Here is a 22,729-nt window from a genome sequence, read left to right as displayed (position 1 = left end):
GTATGACGCTTGATGTGGTATGCTTTAGTATAATAAGTTTGAATACTCTCATCGTGCTCCCAAACGGGTCTCGCAGTTGATTGGGAATTTGTACGAATTATTTTTCCGGACAAGGGACCCGACTACCGTTGTTATCTCATTTCCAGTTACAACATGCCCGTCATGTTTTTCCGTTTAATTATTTATAAATATCCTTTATAATTTTTTTAAAAGTTTTTTCCTTTAGAATAACGTCAATTGATAATAGCCTTTGTATGTAAAACTTTACGTTTCTTAATAATAAATAAAATGTTTATTTTTGTAACCGTTATATATATAAAACTTAAATATATCTATAAAAACTTTCCAAGATTTAGGCTATACCCTCGATTATGGTTTAAGTTATGAATTGAAAGGACTTAAAAATAACTCATACCATAAAATGGGTATTCAGGCAACACTTCGACTAGATGTAGGGTCTCAGGATATGAAACGTCAGAACTCCGAAGTGGCGTCGGGATGGAACGAACTTTGAGAAAGCGAGAGTGGTTTGGATGCCACAAATGAGAAACCCTTGGCCACTATTTATAGATATCTACTCACACCCTCGGTTAGAACGTCAAGCACCATTCGCCATGTGTCATTTCGTGTTGACATATAGCGGCACATGTCACACACTCACACCCCAACCGACGGCGGATTATACGTCGGGGCTTGAATGGTGATGGTTCGTAGCACATGACACTAATTAAAATTATAATATTTATTCATCACATTAAAACATGTCACACATTACAAGTAGTTTCAAGGTAATAACTTAGCATGAATATAGCACCGTTTATTGTTTTATTAGCTTAGGTCCATAGCGGTACTACGTTTTGAACTTCAAAGCAACATCAAACTTGTGTACCTGCATTATGTATAAAACAAAGAATAACAAAATGGAAAACTTATAGTTTCTAAGTTCATATGGGCGTTTTGGGGACTTCTTTTTATGGTTAAATGTATAAATAGTTAAAATATGATAAAATATAAAAGTAAGTTATGCTATTAAATTTCTATACAGAAGTATAAATATGGTATGCATGTATACACACACATATGTATATGTATACATATATATATATATATATATGTATATGTATGTATATAAGTGCAAAGTGTGTGTGTTTAAGTGGAATTCTGGTCTAAGAAATGAAACAAGTTCCTCTTTTTATAGGCTGAGCTGGTAGTCTGACACAACCGCGTGTTACACCAACAAGGCCCCATGTTACAAGTGTCAGTACCATATTTTGTCTTATCTATGACAGGTGGAAATGAGGGCTTGTTAAGGGAAGCGCGGTTAGGACTACATTTTTGTCTTATTAATGACAGCTGGACACGAGGGCGTGTTAAGGGAAGCACGACCCCGTGCTTTGAGGTGTCAGGTACTCATTTTTTTGTCTTATTCAAGAAAGGTGACCACATGGGCGTGGTAAGGAAGCACGAACCCGTGTTTGAGTTTTAGAAAGTTTTAAATTTGACAGTTCAGTCCTTGGACTTGTTAAATACCCCAAATTAGCAAATATATTTAAATAAACTTGATTATAACACATGATTGAGATAATTTACCAAGTATAAACATAAAACCACACAATGTAACATAACATCCATCGATTTATTGATTAAATAAAGATTCAAAATACAATATTTTCCTTATTCTTTGCTTGGTCCGTGAATTAGTCTTGTGATTAGTTAATAGGGAGTGAGGTACATTTAGCACGACACTATATAAAATATTTTCCTTATTTTTTGCTTGATCCGGGTGCTAGATGACCAAATGTATCATTTTATGTGCCGTAACACAACGACGTGATCCACACATATGGGTTATGCTGAAACCCGTTTGAGAATACCGCCTTCGTTGTTCTTTAAGTCCAGAACGCGTGAGTCGATACAAATGACAACAGGCTGGCAGGAAACGAGTAACTTAAGTTATGCATTGGACATGAGCGATAGCCGTCTATGCTGGCTGCCTTGAGAACCTGCAAATCATGAATGATAAAATGTTTTAATAAACAAACAATAAGTTAAAATGTTTCATGGTAACATAACAACTATAATATAATATTATTTGTCCATGATTAACAAAAAATGTTTTAACAAACCTATTTGGAAGTGGATTTATCTGTGGAACCATTCAGCCAGCCTTTTATAGCATCCTATGTCGAACCATTCAGCCATCCTTTTATAGCATCGCACCTCTGTTACATACATACACAAATGTTTAGTACTTTTAAGTTGTTTCCATCTTTTCAATAAAGTATTAAGTGTTACTTACCTCACTACAGGTACTGCAACTAGGGAGTGCTCCAACTCTGGGAGCCAGCTTGGTTGTGTTGAAGCCGTATTTCGAGGGAAAATGTGTTTACGAGCCCACCCTAAACTCTCCGCGCGTGCCAAAGGAATCTCTCACTCTCCAGAACGGGATCCCTTTTTCTGTGGCGTAACACAACGGCGTGATCCACACATATGGGTTCCGCTGAAACCCGTTTGAAAATATTTTATGTGCCGTAACACAACGGTGTGATCCACCCGTATGGGTTCTGCTGAAATATCCTTGCTCCCCTAGAAATTTGATCCACGGTGATGGTTCATAGCACATGACACTAATTAAAGTTATAATATTTATTCATCACATTAAAACATGTCACACATTACAAGTAGTTTCAAGGTAATAACTTAGCATAAATATAGCTCCGTTTATTGTTTTATTAGCTTAGGTCCATAGCGGTACTACGTTTTGAACTTCAAAGCAAACATCAAACTTGTGTACGTGCATCATGTATAAAACAAAGAATAACAAAACGCAAAACTTATAGTTTCTAAGTTCATATGGGCGTTTTGGGGACTTCTTTTTATGGTTAAAGGTATAAATGAGTAAAGTATGATAAAATATAAAAGTAAGTTATGCCATGAAATTTCTATACAAAAGTATAAATATTGTATACATGTGTACACACATGTATATATAAGTATATGTATGTATAAAAGTATGAAACCATGTCTTATCAAAATATTTATCTTTATCGATTTATAGATATACTTTAAAATGATGATAATTTAATGAAATGTGAGATTCTTAAGAGTTTGTAGAAAGCATGTTTATGGATTTCTTTTATGAAAATAAATATTTATGTTAACCAAATTCATAGCAATATGTATATATAAGTTGTGATTTCTAAAAGAACAAATGCCAAATAACAAAAATATTCATACAATTGTTTATGAAAGTTCTATGAAGTTATTATATGAATTTTATGTCCATTTATATACTAAAATAAGAATTTAAAATACTTTAGATGATAGATTGTTGTATGCATGTTAAAGACCCAACAAAATTTGGTTGTTGATTATTATGAATAGGAAAAATATCAACCTGATTATCATTTAGGCCGAGTGTAGTGGGCGAAGGTTGGGGGCGAATTGGGGCAAGGAAGGGCGCAAACACCGCCCCCCGGCGATATGTGGGCGATTTGGGGCGGGGGCGGGGTGTTCTTGTCGCCGGCGAGAATTGGAAAAAATAATATAATAATAATGTTACCGTTGGGGGGGGGGGGGGAGGTAACAGCTAAATAAAAAAAAATAATTTAAAAATTTAATATAAATATCAAACCAATTAAACCATTTTCACCATATCATGCACAAACCCAAACATAAAAATACCAATCTTTCATACTTCTTCAAACTCAATGAGTTCCCCGGATTCCACGAATTCTATCGAGATTTGGGATCAATTAATCAACGAGAGTCGAAGAATTCATCAGATTCATCGAAAAGTGGCGGAAGAGCATTTAGAGGTCACGAACGCGGTTCGGGCCGTCGCCAATAACATGGTGTCCGGCTCTGCTCCGTCTACGGCACCACGTAGACGGTCATATATCCTTCGGGATCGTAAGCAAGCGAACGCTCGTTTGATGAAGGACTACTTCAACGACACACCTACATATAACGACGCTATCTTTCGACTTCGTTTTCGGATGTCCAAGCGTTTATTTTTGCGCATCATTGGAGATATGGAGCGGGAGTATGAGTATTTTCAACAGAAACCCGACGCAAGAGGATATTTAGGATTCTCCGCCATCCAAAAGTGTACTTCAGCTCTTCACATCCTCGCATACGGCAACACGACCGATATCAATGACGAGTATTTAAAGATGGCTGAGAAAACAACGAGAGATGCGTTGGAGAATTTTTGCATCGGTAAAATTTAAATTGTTAGTATTAACTATTGTTTTTAATATAATTATTTTTTTAATAATTTATTTGTATAGGGATAATACAATTATACTCTCGTCGTTATCTGAGGATTCCTACTTCAAACGACCTGAGTCGCATATATGATGTACACGAAAGCAAACATTCTTTTCCAGGCATGATCGGGAGTATAGATTGCATGCATTGGGTGGGCCAACTGTCAACCGCATGGCAAGGTCAATACACTCGGGGTGACCATGGAGTGCCAACGGTTATTCTTCAAGCCATTTGTTCACACGACCTCTAGATTTGGACAGCCTACTTCGGCTCAGTCGGGTCCAACAACGACATAAACGTTTTCAACGCGTCACTCGTGCTAGAGTATTACATCAGCCGTAGCATACCGGTCTTACCGTTTTATGCCAACGATACCTTCTATCGTCACAGATACTATTTGGGAGATGAGATATATCCAAAGTACTCGATCATCGTCAAGACGTTTCAAGACCCGATCGAAGAAAAAAGAGATTATTTTAAGAAGAAGCAAGAGTCCGCGAGAAAGGATATCAAGAGGTGTTTCGGGGTTCTAAAAAAACATTGGCATTATGTGAAAAACCCTTGTCATGTATGGACGTTGGCAAAAATGAGCGATGCCATGTATACGTGTATCATATTGCATAATATGATTTTAGAAGACGAGGGAAAAACAATATGTCAACACTATATACTAGGAAGCGTTCTAGAACAGTTCCCTGAACCAACCCAAGACCAACGCACGTATAACATTCACCAGCTCACATCAAGTGATATACATAACCAACTGAAGGCGGATTTGGTTTAACACGTGTGGGATAATCGTCCCGTTGAGGACGAAGAGGAGGATGGAGAGGAGGACGAAGACGAAGATGAAGACGAATAGATTAGTTTTTTTATTTGTATTTTTTATATGTATTTTGTTGTAACATCCTAAAATATTCTATTATTAAATAAATAAAGTCATGTTTAGTTATCGTGCGTTAATAGTTAATTAATAAAAAATAAAGAAAAGATCATGGATTGGGTTTAAGTAAGATGGATTAAAGGGTAATGGGCCTTAGGTCCATGGGCTTTAAGGGATATAAATACCCTCTTAAACCATCCTAAAACCCTAATCCTCATTTCTTTCCATCTTATTCTCTACACACTCAAAAACACACACATATCACTACACATATATACGGCCGAGAGAGTAGGGCGAGGTTCGGGATCAAGTGGACGCTAGTTCGTGTAGATCCTTATTACGCAAGTTTTATACAAGATCTAGAGATCATAAACAAGTTAAACGAGATCCAAACGAACACAAAAGGTATGTTCTTGACCCTTAAAGTTTACGTTTTCATAAACGATTAGCCTTGAAAATTAGAATGAGAATAGATAGAGTATAAATGAAACGTAAAGTTGTAGACTTGATGTTAAAACAAACCTAATAAACCCGTAAACCTAGTTGGAACGTTTTAGCTTAAAATATCGAACTTTACGAATCGTTCGGGTCAAGATTGGGCCGCAATCGGTCTAGGGAACGGTTGGGATTAAGGCCGAACCATAATAAGCGAACAAGGATCGCAAAACGAGTGTTTTGGATTGGTGAAACGAACCCTGGCAGCAACAGCTCGCTGCAGTGAGCTTGCTGTATAACTTCGCTGAAGGTATAAGTTTGCCTATGGTATAACTTCGCTTGCGGTGTAGGTTCGCAACTAAGTAACTTCGCCACTGACAAGTTCGCCAAAATCCAAGTTCGTTTCTGATTAACTTCGCTGGAGCTAAGTTCACCGGGCGTTAAGTTCGCTGGACGTTAGGTTCGCTTAAGTTAAGTTAAGTTCGCCTAACATGTATGTTCGCTTACATTTAAGGTAACGAATCGGATAGCGAATCAGACTCAATTCGTCACGAAGAATGGGTTAGCGAATTAGAAAATAAATTAAAATCCTAATGAGAAATGTGTTAAGACAGTTAATGTAAATAAAATTTTTCCAAGCTGACCTGGCAGCTCGACCCCAACCAGGGGCTCCGCCCCTTGGACTCTGCTAGGGGCTGCCACCCTTAGAACCCCGCTGCCAGGGGCGCTGCCCCCGAACCCCCGTTCGTTGAGGATATTAACTAAACTAGAAATACATTATGGCTAGGGTTTAAATATTGATACGAATAATTGATGTACAGTCAGCCGAGCTCAGTTAAGGAAATGAATAAACGGAGAACGAAGCAGGATTCATGTGAGTTTCTAGCCCCATTTCATTGTTATGTTTTCGGGGCTGTGTGCATACTCGATGTGAAGTGTGAATACACTTACCTTAAGTGGTAAGTGTATTCTATAGAAGTCATACGAGGTAGTTATTATATAATGCTTTTCGGTGCGTGAACTATCTTCGGATATTGCACGTATCACCAGGGATAGTGATTTCCAAGAGGTTGTTAGTGTGTATGAATGCTATGATGTGACTTGTTTATTATGTAAATGATGTAATGATATGAAGTGTGTTGTAGACAAGTAGAGATAGAGTGTGTTAGAAGTGGCAAGAGTCTAGTAAGAGTGTTAGTGGCATGACAGTAGTACGTGGTAGGGTAAGCCTATACGTGACTTCGTTATTAAAGTGGCAAAGTGGCATAACGTTATACGTTATTAAAGTGGCAAAGTGGCATAACGTTATACGTTATTAAAGTGGCATAACGTCATTCGTTATTAAAGCGGTTAAGTGGTAGGGATAAATAAGAGGTTAAGTGGTAAGGTGAGCAGGTCAGATAGTGGACTACGTGTCTTCGGATTCGTATATACTGCATGTAGTGGTTGTATGATAAGTTGCTTGATTAACTAGAACTCACTCAGCGTAGCTGACTTTTAGTATGCACGCAGGTGGATATGATTAAAGAGCTAGCATGAGGTTGGCACATGGCATGGATCGAACGGCTGGCATTTGAAGATGGAAGAAATGATGTTTTAATATGATGATTTATGCTATGGTTTTAAAGAAAAAATTAAATGTTTTGTAATAAACTGTTACAGTTTTATATTCCGCGAAAGTTTTAATAAACTCTGATTTGTAAGAACTGTGTTTATGAGTAAATTCGACGTTAAAGTGAGGCACCGGGAACGGGGCCTTACATTTGTTGTGGTGTGTTTTTTATTATAATTTATTTTTATTATTGGTGTGTTTTTTTTAGTTTTATGTATTTTTTTGTATTTATTTTTTAATTTTAATACATTTTTATTTTATTATTTAAATAAATTGGTTTTTATTTAATTAGTTTAATTATAAAAAGAAAATAATAAAAAAAAGATACTATGGGCCCAACTTGTAGCCCCTACAACATTACACCCCAAAAACAAATTCCCACTCCTTGCTGACTGGCGCCACGTGTCACAATTCGCCCCCATTTGTAGCCCCTCCACTACTCATAGCCTTATAGAAGTCCCCAATTAGCTATGAATCTTAGATGAAGAAGAAGACGAAGAAAAAGATGAAATTAGGATAATGTAACCACAAAGATGACAATTCTTCTTTCTAATTGAGTGGAGACCTTTCAAGCCTTCTAATCAATTCCAAAATGCTTGACTATAAGTGCAAAGTGTGTGTGTTTAAGTGGAATTCTGGTCAAAGAAATGAAACAAGTTCCTCTTTATATAGGCTGAGCTGTTAGTCTGACACACCCGCGTGTTACACCAACAAGGCCCCATGTTACAAGTGTCAGTACCACATTTTGTCTTATCTATAACAGATGGAAATGAGGGCTTGTTAAGGGAAGCACGACCCCGTGTTTCACGTGTTGGGACCACATTTTTGTCTTATTAATGACAGCTGGACACGAGGGCGTGTTAAGGGAAGCACGACCCCGTGCTTTGAGGTGCCAGGTACTCATTTTTTGTCTTATTCAAGAAAGGTGACCACATGGGCGTGGTAAGGAAGCACGGACCCGTGTTTGAGTTTCAGAAAGTTTTTAATTTGACAGTTTCAATCCTTGGACTTGTTAAATACCCCAAATTAGCGAATATACTTAAATAAACTTAATTATAACACATGATTGAGGTAATTTACTAAGTATAAACATAAAACCACACCATGTAACATAACATACATCGATTTATTGATTAAATAAAGATTCAAAATACAGTATGGATCGGGTTTCAAATACGGAAAATTGACGAATTTCACAGCACATGTCATTCCATTCGATTAGTCATCAACCACGCGTCATTCCATTCGATTAGTCATCAACCACGCGTCATTCCATCCGATTAGTCATCATCCATGTGTCATTCTGCCTGATTCATCAGCCACATGTCGATATCGTAAATTATTTTAGCTAAATGACTAACCAGTCCCTCACCTACCAAAATTGTCAACATTGGCATGAAATTTTCGGGGTGTTTCACCGTGTAAGGGCGTTGCTCGATTGGAATTGATCCCCATCGTCTAGGGATTTTACTACTTAAAAGTTTAGAGCTCCTTAGCCAAAAATCATATAAATTTTTATCACGTTTTCTCATTCGATCTTTAAGTAAACTAGGTAGCACCCACCGCTTTGCGGTGGCGGGCACGGATACGATTGGTATCGGTTAGGTTCGTACCGCTACAGACATTAAACCCAAAACACAAATTAGTAAACACTTAGACACTCATATAGCATATGAAAGAAAAAAAGTTAACACATTTAAATCAAACTTTATTCGGTCGGTAAACACGGTTGTAGCGGCGGGTCTACACCAATTTTGTCAGTATCGGCTATGTTTGTTACGGTTCAAAACTAAACCTAAATAATAATTTCGTCAAGTTAACATATTTAAACAAAAACACGGGAGTTATGGTGGCGAGTCGACGCGAATTCAATCGGTATTAGTAAAGTTCATTCCAGATACAAATAACAAACCTAAAAAGTAATTTTATCATATTTTCATATTTAAAAACAAAAAATAATAAAACTAATAAAAGACACTAATATAACTATACAAGTATACAACACACACAGTTTCCTCTCACAAAAATGAAAAAAGTTGTTGCCTATCAACAGGATCGAACTCTAGCTGAACAAATTTAGTTTGAATGGGTAGGTACAACCACTGAACTAAGTAAGCAGTTGGTTTAATTCTAGAAATTAATAAATATAATATAGAAACAATTAGCTTTATAAGGCTTTTGTGAGTTGTGACACCAAAATTTGCTTTTTATCTATATCTATATATATATATATATATATATATATATATAATTTTGGTTACCTAGGATATTCTGATGACACTAAAATAACCATGATATCCCTGCAATATATCAAATAAAGTTATCAGGATCCAAAACTAGATTTTATATATGGAGTCAAATCAAAACCTTTTCTTTTTCACAGCTTTGTGCATCTCTAGCAACCCACATCGGCTCGATTGTAACGTTCACTTCTTTCTTACCATTATAATACCAATTCTTAAAGTGTGTCATCTCCTTACAATTCTAACATATTATATCTTTACGGGGCTTAGATTGAATTCTCTTCCGGCTCCTACCGCCCTGTTCTTTTTCCCTACCTCCGTCTTTTACCCTAAAACCGAAAATCAACCTTCTTCGATGGTAGCAATAAAACCTTAGCGGCGCGGGGGGGGGGGGGGGCTCGGGGTTCTTCATGTTCTCATGTGTAATTTGTGCGTTGAACACTTATCTTCCCCGAAGAACTAAAACACTACCAAAAAACTTGCTCTTTTCCGACGGCGTTTTTTGTAAGAAAATTGTTGAAAACAGCCTATACCGACAAATTTCCGACAAATACATGTTGTCGAAAAAACCCTCGTAGGAAAAACTTTTTCCCACAAAATTCTGACAATACTTCCAACAAATTAGAGCAGAATAATGCCGTCGCTAACTTCCGACACATTTCCACAAAATGTACTTTTTTGTTTTTCGTTTTGTTAGCTACAACTTTCCCACCAATAGGTGTTTTTAATTATTATTTTTATTTTTTTAATAAAAATGATAATAAAATTATTAATAATTTCATTAATAGAAACACAATTAATTAAACTTTGAATTTCTGACAAATCTCCTACAAAAGAAATACATTCTGTTGTTTTGGTACTGACAAATTTTCAACAAAAACATTTTCATTTTTTGTTTTTACCGACAAAATTTCCGACAAAAATGTATTTTTATCTTTTTAACCAACGAGTTTTCCACAAAAACATATTGCTATTTTGTTTTCACATACGATTTTCCGACAAAAACAGGTTTTACTTTTTTTGTTTTTGCTTGCAATTTTCCTACAAACTGAACGTACAAAAATACAAAATCTGGAAACCAATTTTTTTTCTACCAAAAAATGCATATAAAACCCAATAAACCTAAACCTTTTCGATTACAAACAACGTTTGGTTACAAAAGTACCACAATATAACACATGTTAGCTGCTAACAAAAAAAAAACTAAACTAGATAACACATGTCGTTCACAAAATTATCTAGATAAAATGTTTTAATAGAAAGCATACTAAGATTACTTCTTGGCTAATGCTTTTCATCGTTTCTTCAAATTGTTCTTATAATTGTCGCTCCCTTTCCTTTCATTTAGCCGACTCTCATTCCATTCGTTCCAAACGATTGCTCTTATAATTAAGCTCTCAATCGCGCTCTTTATCTAATTCGGGTCCAACTTCTTGAGCCTATACAATTGTTGAAACATACATAATCAAATATATAATATATATTTACATCAATCATATGCACATATGCTCAAAATAGGTTTGGGTCAAAATGAGTGTGCTTAAAGTAGCTACAAGTCAACGAGTTATAATAAAAAAAATGTCCAGGTCCAAATGAGTCAATCTAAAATATACCAAAGCAAATATGTGAAAATCAAATAAGAACTTGTTAACAAAAATTTTTCTACATATACCTAAACAAACTATAAAATCAACTAACAACCTAACACACGACCGACCATGTGCCACCCATACCCAAAAACCCATTTAGCATACCCGGTCATCACTCCAAATAACACATATTTACATACATGCATATGCATACAAGCATTTTAACAATGATTTCCAAAATTGATCCTAACCCAACGACAACAATGCCTAAACAAACTATGTATGCAACATACAAGCAATGCTTTCCAAAACTAATCCTCCTAGTCTGGAAACAACTAAGCATAAACAATATGATAAAAAAAAGTATGGTGTAATTCCTAAACATTAATAAAATAATAAACATAATGCCTATAATATATTGTACCTTTTCACCACGAGGGCCACCACGACAACCACCACCAGTATTACATTGACTACCGGCCATAGTGTATACACCCTATATTTAACAAAAAAAAATGGTTAAATATATAATAAAATTGACAGCCGTATGATAGGAAATAATTTAAAGTCATGCTGATTAGAATAAACCATTTCATAATCGCCGTCGTCATCACCGTCTTCATCTTCATCGTCATGGTCATCATCTACATCATCATCATCTTCAGGTTGCTCTCCTCAAAAATCATTTGCTCTTCTATATTGGTATTTGTAACCCGATCTAAGCGTTCACTTCTAGTAACATTAGCTGGAAACTCAAACCTTTCAGGTGTGCTGACCTCATAAATGTGTCGAGATTTTGTCTTAAGAGACTACCTGTTTAAATTGCAGATTGAAAGTACCATATCTGTTGATTCTCATCGTATATCCATTCTCTATTTAACGACATTTTTATCAACCTATGACAAAAACTCAGCAAATGTTAGAAATTAACAAAATAGGACCTTTCAAACAACCACTCCATTGGCTTTTAAACTAACAGGTGCTAGAACATTTTGAAGTCAAATAACAACTTTGTTTTTGTGGCTTGGTTTTGAGCTTCTGTTAATGTGCAGGTGTTATGAAAACATATACATGTGGTGTTTAAAATGGGTATAACATAAACATGACATTCATATATATAGTTATATCAAACATAATAAAAGACCATTTTCTTCACAGCCTAAAGCAAAGTACAACTACAACAGCATGTAAAATTTAGGGGTGTAAACGAGCCGAGCCCAAACTCGACTCATTAATTTATACAGAGCTCGAGCTCGACTAGTTTTGAACTTTATATTCAAAGCTCGAGCTTGGCTCGTAAGTAGATTTTCAAGCTCGAGCCATGCTCGTTTACTATTTATTAATTACTTTTTGTATAATTATAATTATTTTTTATATATATTTTTGTATACTTAGTTTATCTATTTTTTTCATAACATTGTATATGTTAATTAAATATTATTGAATATATATTTTAAAAAATTATATAAATGATAGACTCGTTTAGCCGGCTCGAGCTCGATAAGTGAAGAAATTAGGTATAATTGTAACTATCAAAACCCATAAAATTGAACGAAATCCATACCTGGTTACATCACAAAATCAGTGGAGCCTGTCGATTGTCGAGGGAAATTAGTTGAGAAACAGATGGGGGCTTCGATGACAAGTAGAATTAGGACCGGCGTTGTGCTTTGGGCCACAGAAATAGAATTTTAGTGGGAAAAGAGGAGAAATTTTGGAGATGGCACTGAATGAAATTTTGGAGGGTTTTAAACTTGGGTTTTCTATTTGTGCGTTGGAGTACATGGGTGGGTTGACCCTTGATGAAATACACACTTATATTTCATTCTCTAGATTAAATAAATATTGTCAATAAAAAGTTAGACTTGTGTTATTTTAATTATAAAACCATTATGCTTAATGGCCCATGAAATGCTATTTTTGCTTAAAATATATATTTAAAATGTTGATATGTCAAATATAAATATGTCGATTACGTGTTTTTTTGTTAATATAATAGGTTTATGGATGCTTGTCGCATATACATACATAAACAAGAGTGGATGAGACACCAACATTTAAAAGGCTATAGCGGGTTGTAATTAGCCATAGTAGCCCATAATAACCCACTATAGCCTCCATTATGCCATATTAAGTCTTAAAGGGATGTTTTGGGTTGTAGGGAATCATATTACATCTAACGAGCGATAAAAAGGCAAAATATCATAATGGACCATATCGGTTCTTGATAGCTCTTAATAAACCAGTATGGCCTTTATTATGCCGTATTATGTTTTAATGGATAGGTCTTAATGTCATATTTGCCTCAAAGGACTATATTAGGCCTTGATAACTCTTAGGGTGTATGTACTGGGCGAGAAATTGGGACGACAAATGGGCGATTGGGGGCGACATGCAGTTGTCGCCGGTGTGTTTGATTGTTTTATTATTATTATTATTATTATTATTATTATTATTATTATTATTATTATTATATGTTTTTGTGATATATGTATATATATATATACACCACTAAAACAAAAACCACACTTTGTTGATTGGGCGCCTATATGGCATAAAACGTTCCATTTTGTAGCCCCTCCACTAAACATAGTCTTAATGATCTATATGGCCTTTATAATGTCATGTTAGGTCTTAAAAGGTCGTATCAGGTTGTAATAAGTTATATTAGATCTTAATAGACAATTACATATTATACTTTTCTTATGGACCATATTGAAAGTGTTGATAACTCTTAATGGCCCAACATAACCTTTATTGTGATATATTAAATCTTAAAGGCCAATAATACGTCAAACATAGTAAATAATATACAGTCTTAACATACAACACACACATACTAATACACACTCATACATACATCATACCAACATACATACTAACACATCTACACATTCACCCACTACACATATTCATACATACATACATACATACATACCCACAAACACATATATTAACACGCACACACTCATACACATACATAACATATGCACATACAACAATGCGCACACACGCACACTCATACATGTAAATTGATACTACATATAGTAACACGCACACTATAGACTCATTCACATACATACACACGTACAATAACACACAAAAACACACGTACATACTCTAAAACATTCACATGAACGGGTAAATAAATGAGTTATATAAAGATTATTTTTATGGAAAATTTGTCTAAATAAATGAACCGAATTAAAAAATAAAAATTAACTTTGTGAAAAAATTGTCTGAAATATAAATAATTTCTGACATGATTCCAACATAGCTTACAACTTTTTTTTAATTAAATAAACAAGTTTCCTTCATTAAAAAAATGAATGGAACGAATTAAAAGAGATTTTTTTTGACAAACTTATAATGAATCTCATTTGTTTTTCATTTATTAGATAAAATGTCACTTTAATTTGTAAATAAATTATATGAATTTAAAACTAGAAGTTAGTTTTGTGGGAAACTTGTCGGAAATGCTATAATTTCCTACAACTTTCTTACAAAACGTTTAAAAAGTATATTTTTAAGTTATTAAACAAATAAGTTATCTTAACTAATAAACAAATTAAACAAATTAAAAAAAATAAGAATTAGTTTTGTGGCTAATTTGTCAGAAATTTGGATAGTTTCCTACAACTTTCTGACAAAGCTTTAGGAACTTATTTTTTTCACTTTAATAAATAATTAAGTTAATTTAGTTACTAAATAAATTAAAAGAATTAAAAACTAAAATAAGTTTTGTGGGAAATTTGTCTGTGAACCGTCAGCAACTAGTTGTTCGTAGCGACAAAATACCTACAATTAATTTTTTGTTGCTACTTTGTCAGAAAACTGAAGGAAATTTAGGTTTTTTTTCTTGTCGGAAATTTGTTGCTAACTCGTTGAAATCTTTGTTTGTCTGTAATTTGTTGGAATTTTTTGTCGGAAATATTTCACTTTTCTAGTAGTGAAAAGATATCGGATAGTATCCACGAGCCTAAGATCTAATATCACTTGTTAGGATCTTGCACATGCACGAATCTGAAACACCCACGAAAGCGATAAATAATCACGCGGATTTAACATGGTTCACTCTAAACTGACCTGCATCGACGAGCTAGTGACAACTAAGTATTCTTTATTGCGTGACAACGATCACAAATACATATTGTGATATAAAAAGAGAATAAACTCGGGTTTGTAAGTCGGTAATTAACAAGAAATCCCATGGGTTAGGATTAGGCATGCCGCCCAACACCTATATCCTCCTATTGACTTCAACTAAAAACGCGCCTAGACAAAGGCCTACGATCAAACATTGCTATTCGGTTAAATATGGTTAGAGTTGCTACAGTGAATGCTAATTTGAACGATATTTCCTAATCTACATTTTATGTTGAATTAGAGTTGGAATATTTATAACAAAACTTTCATTTCTGACCCGACCCAAATCTAACCATATCAAATTCAACCCAACCCAGTTTACTTTGTTATCAAAAATAAAAAATTTCTTTATCCGACATTGTAATTTATTAACTAACTACCATGTCCATATTACTTGACTTTGACATCAATCATGAAAACGCCAACTTTATAGAGGAAAACAGACGACAAACCCATAGCTAAATATAGAAGAAGCACATGTAACAATATAATTTATACGAATTCCAAAAGCAAATTACAACCTAACTAATAACATTTTTCATGGCTCTTCACTAAAGAACTATCGCTTCATCTCTCACATAATTCAAGAACGATTATGATATAACAACGAATACAATAAAACTTATACATTAACTGAATTTGAAATTCGAACCCGGGAAGAGAAACGGGTTTATAAAATTTATCACTTAACTTGAACACATAAAAACGGTTGGCTAAACGTACCACTCCCTCTAACTTTTGTTGAAGTACTCCTTGGAACATCAAATTAGCAAGCTTTTGTTTTCCTTTTTATTATTTTTTATTTTTATGTTATCTTTTGGTATGAAAACTAGAGAAATTACTCTTGTGATTAGTTAAGAGGGAGTGAGGTATGTTTAGCACAACACTATATAAAATATTTTCCTTATTCTTTGCTTGATCTGGGCGCTAGATGACCAAATGTATCATCTTGTAGAACAAAACTTGTGGTAACTTGAGACGGAACTCCCCTATTGATCTCCCATCGATCAATGTCATACGACATATAAGGACAATCAACACTATAATGTTGAACGAAACTCGCGTTCCTAGTTTTAATGTTTTTCTTGGTTACCTCATCAAGTGATGATGATTCTTTTAGGCCCGAGGCACAATATCTTGGTTGTGTTTGATAAAACACTTTCGAGAGAATGATCTCCCCGTCTTTTTCCTCCTCGTTGCTACCAAGGTGATATTGGTGCATCACCCAATTTGTTTTCTCGGGTTTCTTTTGTCTACCATAGTTTGTGTAAAGCACAAGTATCTTTTTGTACCCGCCTATTGAACCTGAAATCAAGACGGGTCTGGTCTTGCCTGTTTTGTGCCATCTTGTTTCGCCCCTTTCGTCATCCATGAGAACCTTTCTTCTCTTACGTGTGCCAGTTGTGTAAGCCTTTGAAGGACGGTGAAAGAAATGTCGAATTTGCCCATCGTTGCTAACCCCTGCATGCATAATAGATAGTTTTTGGTTGGTTATGTGGGCTTGAAATGTTTAAAGAAATGGTCATTATAAAAATCAATTCAAATTGTTGTTCAATTTGAAAGCATCAAAATATCAACAGATTGCTAAAATTTGCTCGAAGTAGGAGACAATCTAATAATATAAATGGAGTACATCATAAGCTACTCTATTTTCAGTTTTTAGAAATACCGTAGCAAATCAAGTGTGTTGCTCGCATGTTCTTTTGATTCATATTCGATTTTTCCTCTCTGATCACAACTCTTTTCGCTCTCAACTTCTCCAATGTTCGAGTTTCTATTCAATATTACTGTGTTTTTTATCAATTCTACAAATTACTTATGAATAGGTGATTTATGATTTAACTTCATTTAAATTTCAAGTTTTGATAAGTAGATCAAAGACAATTGAAAGGGTTTTTCTTTTCATTAAAGCTCATCTAAAGCTTAAAATGTGTGATTGTGTCTCATGTATAAATCTCGTATAAAATTGTGCAATCATATACCACCTGTTACGATTCTAAGAACTATTATTATAAAAAGATTGAGCAGTCACACTCGATCAATATCGTTCATATGAAGGTGATTGACAATATTTTCCAGTGGAAGGTATAGTTTCTGAATTAAAAAGAACTAATAAATATTATTAATGAATAATATAGATTTAGCAATATATAGTCTATAATATACTTATAGTATCTATATATATATATAAATATATATATATATATATATATATCAAATATAAGTTTTTCTATAGAAGTAATTAAATGAAGAACATAATTACCTGGTAATTTTTCAGGATGAGTATAACAAATCCCTGTTTCACCTTCTATTGTAGGAATAAATTCATCAATAAGGGGATGAAGCTCATTATTATCACATCCAACCTTAGCCTTCAAATGCTCAATGATTTCTTGATCGGTCGGGTGGAATTTCACTCCGGCTGGTAAACCGGGCAAGTCATGAATCAACTCCTGTTTTTGTAAATCATTACGGTTTCAAAGCGCGTCTAAAGCTACAAATTAATAAAAAAAATTTAACACGACTCGAAATGAACATAAACCTTAGCTTGAAGTTGTATGGTATGTCCACAAGAAGGGCATGAACTTGTGATAATATTATTTCTTGAAGAAGTTGAGAGGTTTTGGAGGGTATTGCTTTTATCTTTACACCAAGTCATTTCTGTTGTTTTTGGCTGATTTCATGCTCATTCCAAATTGGGTAATTTGTGTATCCTCAAAGTAAAGCAACTAGACAAGAAAGATTAATATATTCTCAATAAAGAAAGATAACTAAATGGTTGGAGACTTGGAGTACATATGAATTAAAGAGCCAAAAGAAAGTAAATTCTCTATCTTTTAAAGAATCATTGTGAAGCAAGACTAGCTTCTTGTAGGTGTGTTTCTTTTTTATAATACGCGAAAAGAGTGATACGCGAACCTGATTTTGTTTCCCGACGTCGGGAAAGAATAGAATCAATCCCTCTTTGCTAACTTTATCTTCTATGAAACCCTAATTTTTCATCAAGAAAACACCTCAAAGACTCTTGATATATATAGAGAGAAAGATGGAGACTTTATGGGTACTTCCTTTGTTGATATTTTATTTGGTAAGAGTGAAGGAATGAAATTGGCGTTTTGTAGACTTAAAGAAATAGGATTGCTTGGAAGCCAAGTTTAGTTATGTTTAGGTGGCTAGGCAGACAAGTACAAATCTTAATGAAGTAGGGAGTTTCTTTCCTTTTATTTTCTTTTGTGGTAAGAAGGAATTTTTGCAACTACTAATATGAAATTACCAAAATGCCCTCTCGTCGATTGTTAAACACGTAGGTAAGTTACTAACTTTTTAACACCGGTGATCGCTGAACGAATTGAAGAGCTGTTAACAAATTTAGGCAATCCAATTTGTAAACAAAATTTGTGACCTTGTTAAGTTAAAGAAAAAAATATTAAGATGAAGAAACTAAAAAACTTAATTAATTTAAAATGGATAGAGGTGGAGATGAAGCAACAGTATATAGATAGAGGGAGAGAGCTGCAGCGTCAACCTAGAGTATGGTCAAAGCTATCCATCTATATATGCTATTTTACCATAATTATGAGTTGATTTGCTCTCTACATATATGTATGTAGATGTCACATATTCATGAATAGCAAAACTACACCAACTTTATAACTTACTTATGTCGTTTGCTTGTATCTATATGCATATGTAAGCCGAGCAAATACTAGCTTGAGCTTGACTCGAACTTCATACAAGCAGGATCGCTAAAATCACTTTAGCTCGAGGTTATTTTATTATAATGACAAGCATATGAATTGTTTTTGCAGCTTTGCCATAGGACTAAAAATAAAACTTTACTTAGCCGAATGAAGATTATGTAGGTTACATGATTTATTTATTCTTCCATTGGCTTAACCTAGGGTAAGGTGGTGCCATCCACTTTGTCACTTCATCAACGTGGAACAAAGAAAAAAAGAGTAATGCTTGAACTTTAAACAAAAAGATAATTATTGTATGTTTTATATGACTGTAGAACGTGTTTTAACACTTATAATTACTTAAAATATGTATCACAATATAGTGTAGATATAACACACAGAAGTTGCCATTTGGGTCTTGGGGTGAATCCATATCAAGAGAGGTATAACAAGAGGCACAGAGACATGTATACAATTTACAAGTTTCTTGTTCTACTTTATTCATTCTCATGTCTTGTACATCCTTATCGAGATTACTAAGTTTTCCTAGAATTTATGTTCACAACCAATACTTCTAATATTTACACATATAAACATATGCATATGCAAAAGAATTAGACCAAACTACATATGTTTCTCGAAACACATATTTTTATCAGTTTTCATTTCTATAGAAAGTAAATTGTGTTGGTTTTCTACTCATCATCCTCAGATCTAATTGTGTGCATGTATGCAATTTTTTCTTTTAGTTATAGTTAATAAAACGATAGCAAATATTTGACAAAACCATTTTTAACATGATTCTTATTTCTTTGTATTTATTAGTGTTTTTTTTAATTTTATATTCATTAAATACTAGTATTAACATCCTCACGTTGTGGCGGGGGTGTAAAAACGTTTATTTGATTCAGTTATTGTATGAATAAATATATGAGTTGGTGTTTTGGGCAATTGAACGCGCAAATTCGAAACCCATCATCCCTCCAATCAAACGTGGTTGGCGTCAATCTACGTAAATAGATTGAACCACACAAATACACTGCAACATTTTAACTAGAAAAGGCTAGACCGAAACGTTAAAAAAAAATCTAATTCACACATTGTGACGGTATAGCATGACTAAAACTATTAGTCGTGTTTTGAACAACTGAACGTTCAAGTCTTCCCATCATCCCTCTAACCAGACAGGATTGGTATTCCCAGGTTGTAAGAATAATATATAATAATATATATTTATATATGGCCATTATAATCATTTATATTATAATAGATCAAAATATTAACTATACCTTATTATATATTAGTTTGGTAATTGTTGATGGGCCATATCACCTATAATTAACTAATAAAGGGTTTCCCCTTGGGTGTATATATAGAGAGATAAATATTAACATCATAACCTAATCACACACACATAACAATTTTGTGTGCCTCCTCTCTCATAAAACCGGGTTCCTCTCAAGAACCCTAACACCATCCTTAACTATACATCATAAAGGGGAACTCGACCAAGCTGGCAATCATGTCATCTACGTCCTTCTCTGTTGCGGTTACTACTCTCCATGTTGTAACAGGTTCATAGGTTTAATATATTTCATGTTTTCCATTCCTTACATGAAGAATTGATCAACATGTGGCATCAGAGTGATGTTGATTAATCAGTTCTTCATGTTTTCCTTACATGAAGAATTGATCAACATGAATTTTGATTAAAACCCTAATTTTTCCGGTTTTCATATTTTGTTAAGAAAACTGGTTATAATTGCTAAAATTCATATTTAAAACTCTAATATATTCGAATATGTTAAAAATATGTTTAAGATTTCGATTACAGAGAAAACTGACTAAAGATTCTTCGAAGATGTTTTTCGTGTTCATCATAAAAACCGAATAATCGCCCTTATTTTGGATGAATCGTAGGAATAAAATATGTTGTTTCCAATTTTGATTGATTTTTATCTATTAAAAATTTTAAAACATGATATAGTTTTATTAATAAAAGATTTCAAAATATAAGATAATTATTATCAAATCTTTTAAATTTGGAAACAAGGTAATCCATTAAAATTTGAATTCCATCTTTATCATAAATTAGTTTATGGGATTTAAAAATAATTGATGGGACAAAATAATTTAAGAGTTAAAAATAGTTTATGGGTTAAAGATTTAAAATTAAATTTCGGTTTTTCTAAAATGGTTTTGGTTTACCAAAATCCCGATGACCTTATAAAACCCGAAAACTCTCATAATTCCGAAAACCCACTAAAAGTCGGGCTCACTAAAATTCCCGAGAACTCATAATTCCCAAGAACTCAAAAGTCTCGATAACTAATATCACGAGAACTCTAATATTCCTATAAACTAAACCTAATTAAATGTTTTGTAAATAATTATATCTTATAAAACTTTACAAAACATAAAAAGCTTAATTTGAGTGAATTTTGATGTATCACTTCTGCCCAAAGGTGATGTGTTACATTTACCATCATTCAAGTTTAATTGAAAGCTTTTGTTAGTGTTTGCATAACATGATACAAATGTCTCACTTCTGCCCAAAGGTGATGTGTTACATTTTTATCTAGCAAAACTAGCCTGTGCATAATTAAAATAATTGTCTCACTTATGTCCAAAGGTGATGTGTTACAATTATTTTGCACACATACTTAAATAAAATTTAATTATGCCCAAAGGTGATTTATTTTTTGTTTAAGTAGAACTTTTAATTATAGTCTATTAGTTTGATGTTAATAATAGACATATCACATCTTCAATAAAATATAATGATCCTCACATTAATGATCCTTCATTAATCTAATGATCATAAATTTTAATATATATCATCTTAATATCTCATAACATTACTCACTATAATTTTCTTCTATAAATAGCTATCTCACCCAAATCATCCACTCTAATCTCAAAACACAATTGAGTTTTGTCTCATAAAGAGTTCAAACAAAATTTAGCTCTTCTCAATTTTAATTATCCATTAAGACATGATATGACTATCATACTGCTCTTTTTAATAACAATTATTTCATTGAAAATTAGAGCCTAACAAATGGAATGAGTCAATCATAATGTCTATTGCGATAATGATAATCAAGAACTTATATAAATAAATGCTATCACTAGAGTTATTATAGATTTAGTTTTTCCTAAGACTAATCAAAATAACTCCCAAGATTCATGCACTCTTTAAAAATTCTAACTATAAGGTTAGATGGTATTATTGAATGCATCATAATGTACAATCATGACCCATAAAATTAAGGGCTCACACATAATATTAAGTACAATATTCTAGTACATTGCATACTCAAATTTTCAATAGTACAATTTTGTGCCTTAAGAATCAACTATAATACTCAGAAGTATCAAAGGAAAATGAGTGTGTTGATCAGCAACATATGTACAAGAAAAGAAGCACCCGGTACTGGAAAATAAGATGTTATTCAACTTACTACCACTAAAACCTAAAAGAGGATCATTCAAAGGTTCATAGACAAAATACAAGTACTACTTCCAGCTTTAAGTTCTCTAAGGAGAAGTCTCATTGTAAAAATATGTCATTAGATTAGGTATAGGCATTACAAGACTATCCATAATTCAAAAGAACAACTGACTAAAATTGATAGTTATATATTAATGATATTTAAGTCTGCTAACCCTAATATTCTCATTAACACATGATTGGTTGAGTCTAGTTCTATATGTTTACCCAAAAATCAACAAATAACTAACATGAGGGTTAGTGACAAATTTAAATGTTAATATTATTAGAACCATGATAAACTGTCTTCAAATTACACTTTATGATACCTTAAATATTCTGCAGATTAATCAGAATTTAGTATCAATACTTAAGC

The 22,729-nt window shown here is 33.5% G+C and overlaps 1 protein-coding gene across 1 annotated transcript; it reads right to left on the bottom strand.

Annotated features, from left to right (window-relative positions):
* Positions 1 to 15,740: 15,740 nt before the first annotated feature.
* On the bottom strand, positions 15,741 to 18,488 carry LOC143576109 (NAC domain-containing protein 73-like). The gene is made up of 4 exons (XM_077060293.1): positions 18,100 to 18,488; positions 17,723 to 17,909; positions 17,444 to 17,633; positions 15,741 to 16,641 (listed from the first exon to the last, which is right to left on the bottom strand). Exons 2-4 carry the CDS (start codon positions 17,837 to 17,839, stop codon positions 16,085 to 16,087), a joined length of 864 nt encoding a protein of 287 aa, XP_076916408.1. The 5' UTR covers positions 17,840 to 17,909; positions 18,100 to 18,488; the 3' UTR covers positions 15,741 to 16,084.
* Between the last annotated feature and the right edge of the window lie 4,241 nt (positions 18,489 to 22,729).

The sequence above is a fragment of the Bidens hawaiensis genome, unplaced genomic scaffold (assembly GCF_021521415.1).
Source record: "Bidens hawaiensis isolate Kalapana, Puna unplaced genomic scaffold, B.hawaiensis_p1.1 tig00027996_1, whole genome shotgun sequence".
NCBI classification, from domain to species: domain Eukaryota; kingdom Viridiplantae; phylum Streptophyta; class Magnoliopsida; order Asterales; family Asteraceae; genus Bidens; species Bidens hawaiensis.
This window is presented reverse-complemented; position numbering and strand designations above follow the sequence as displayed.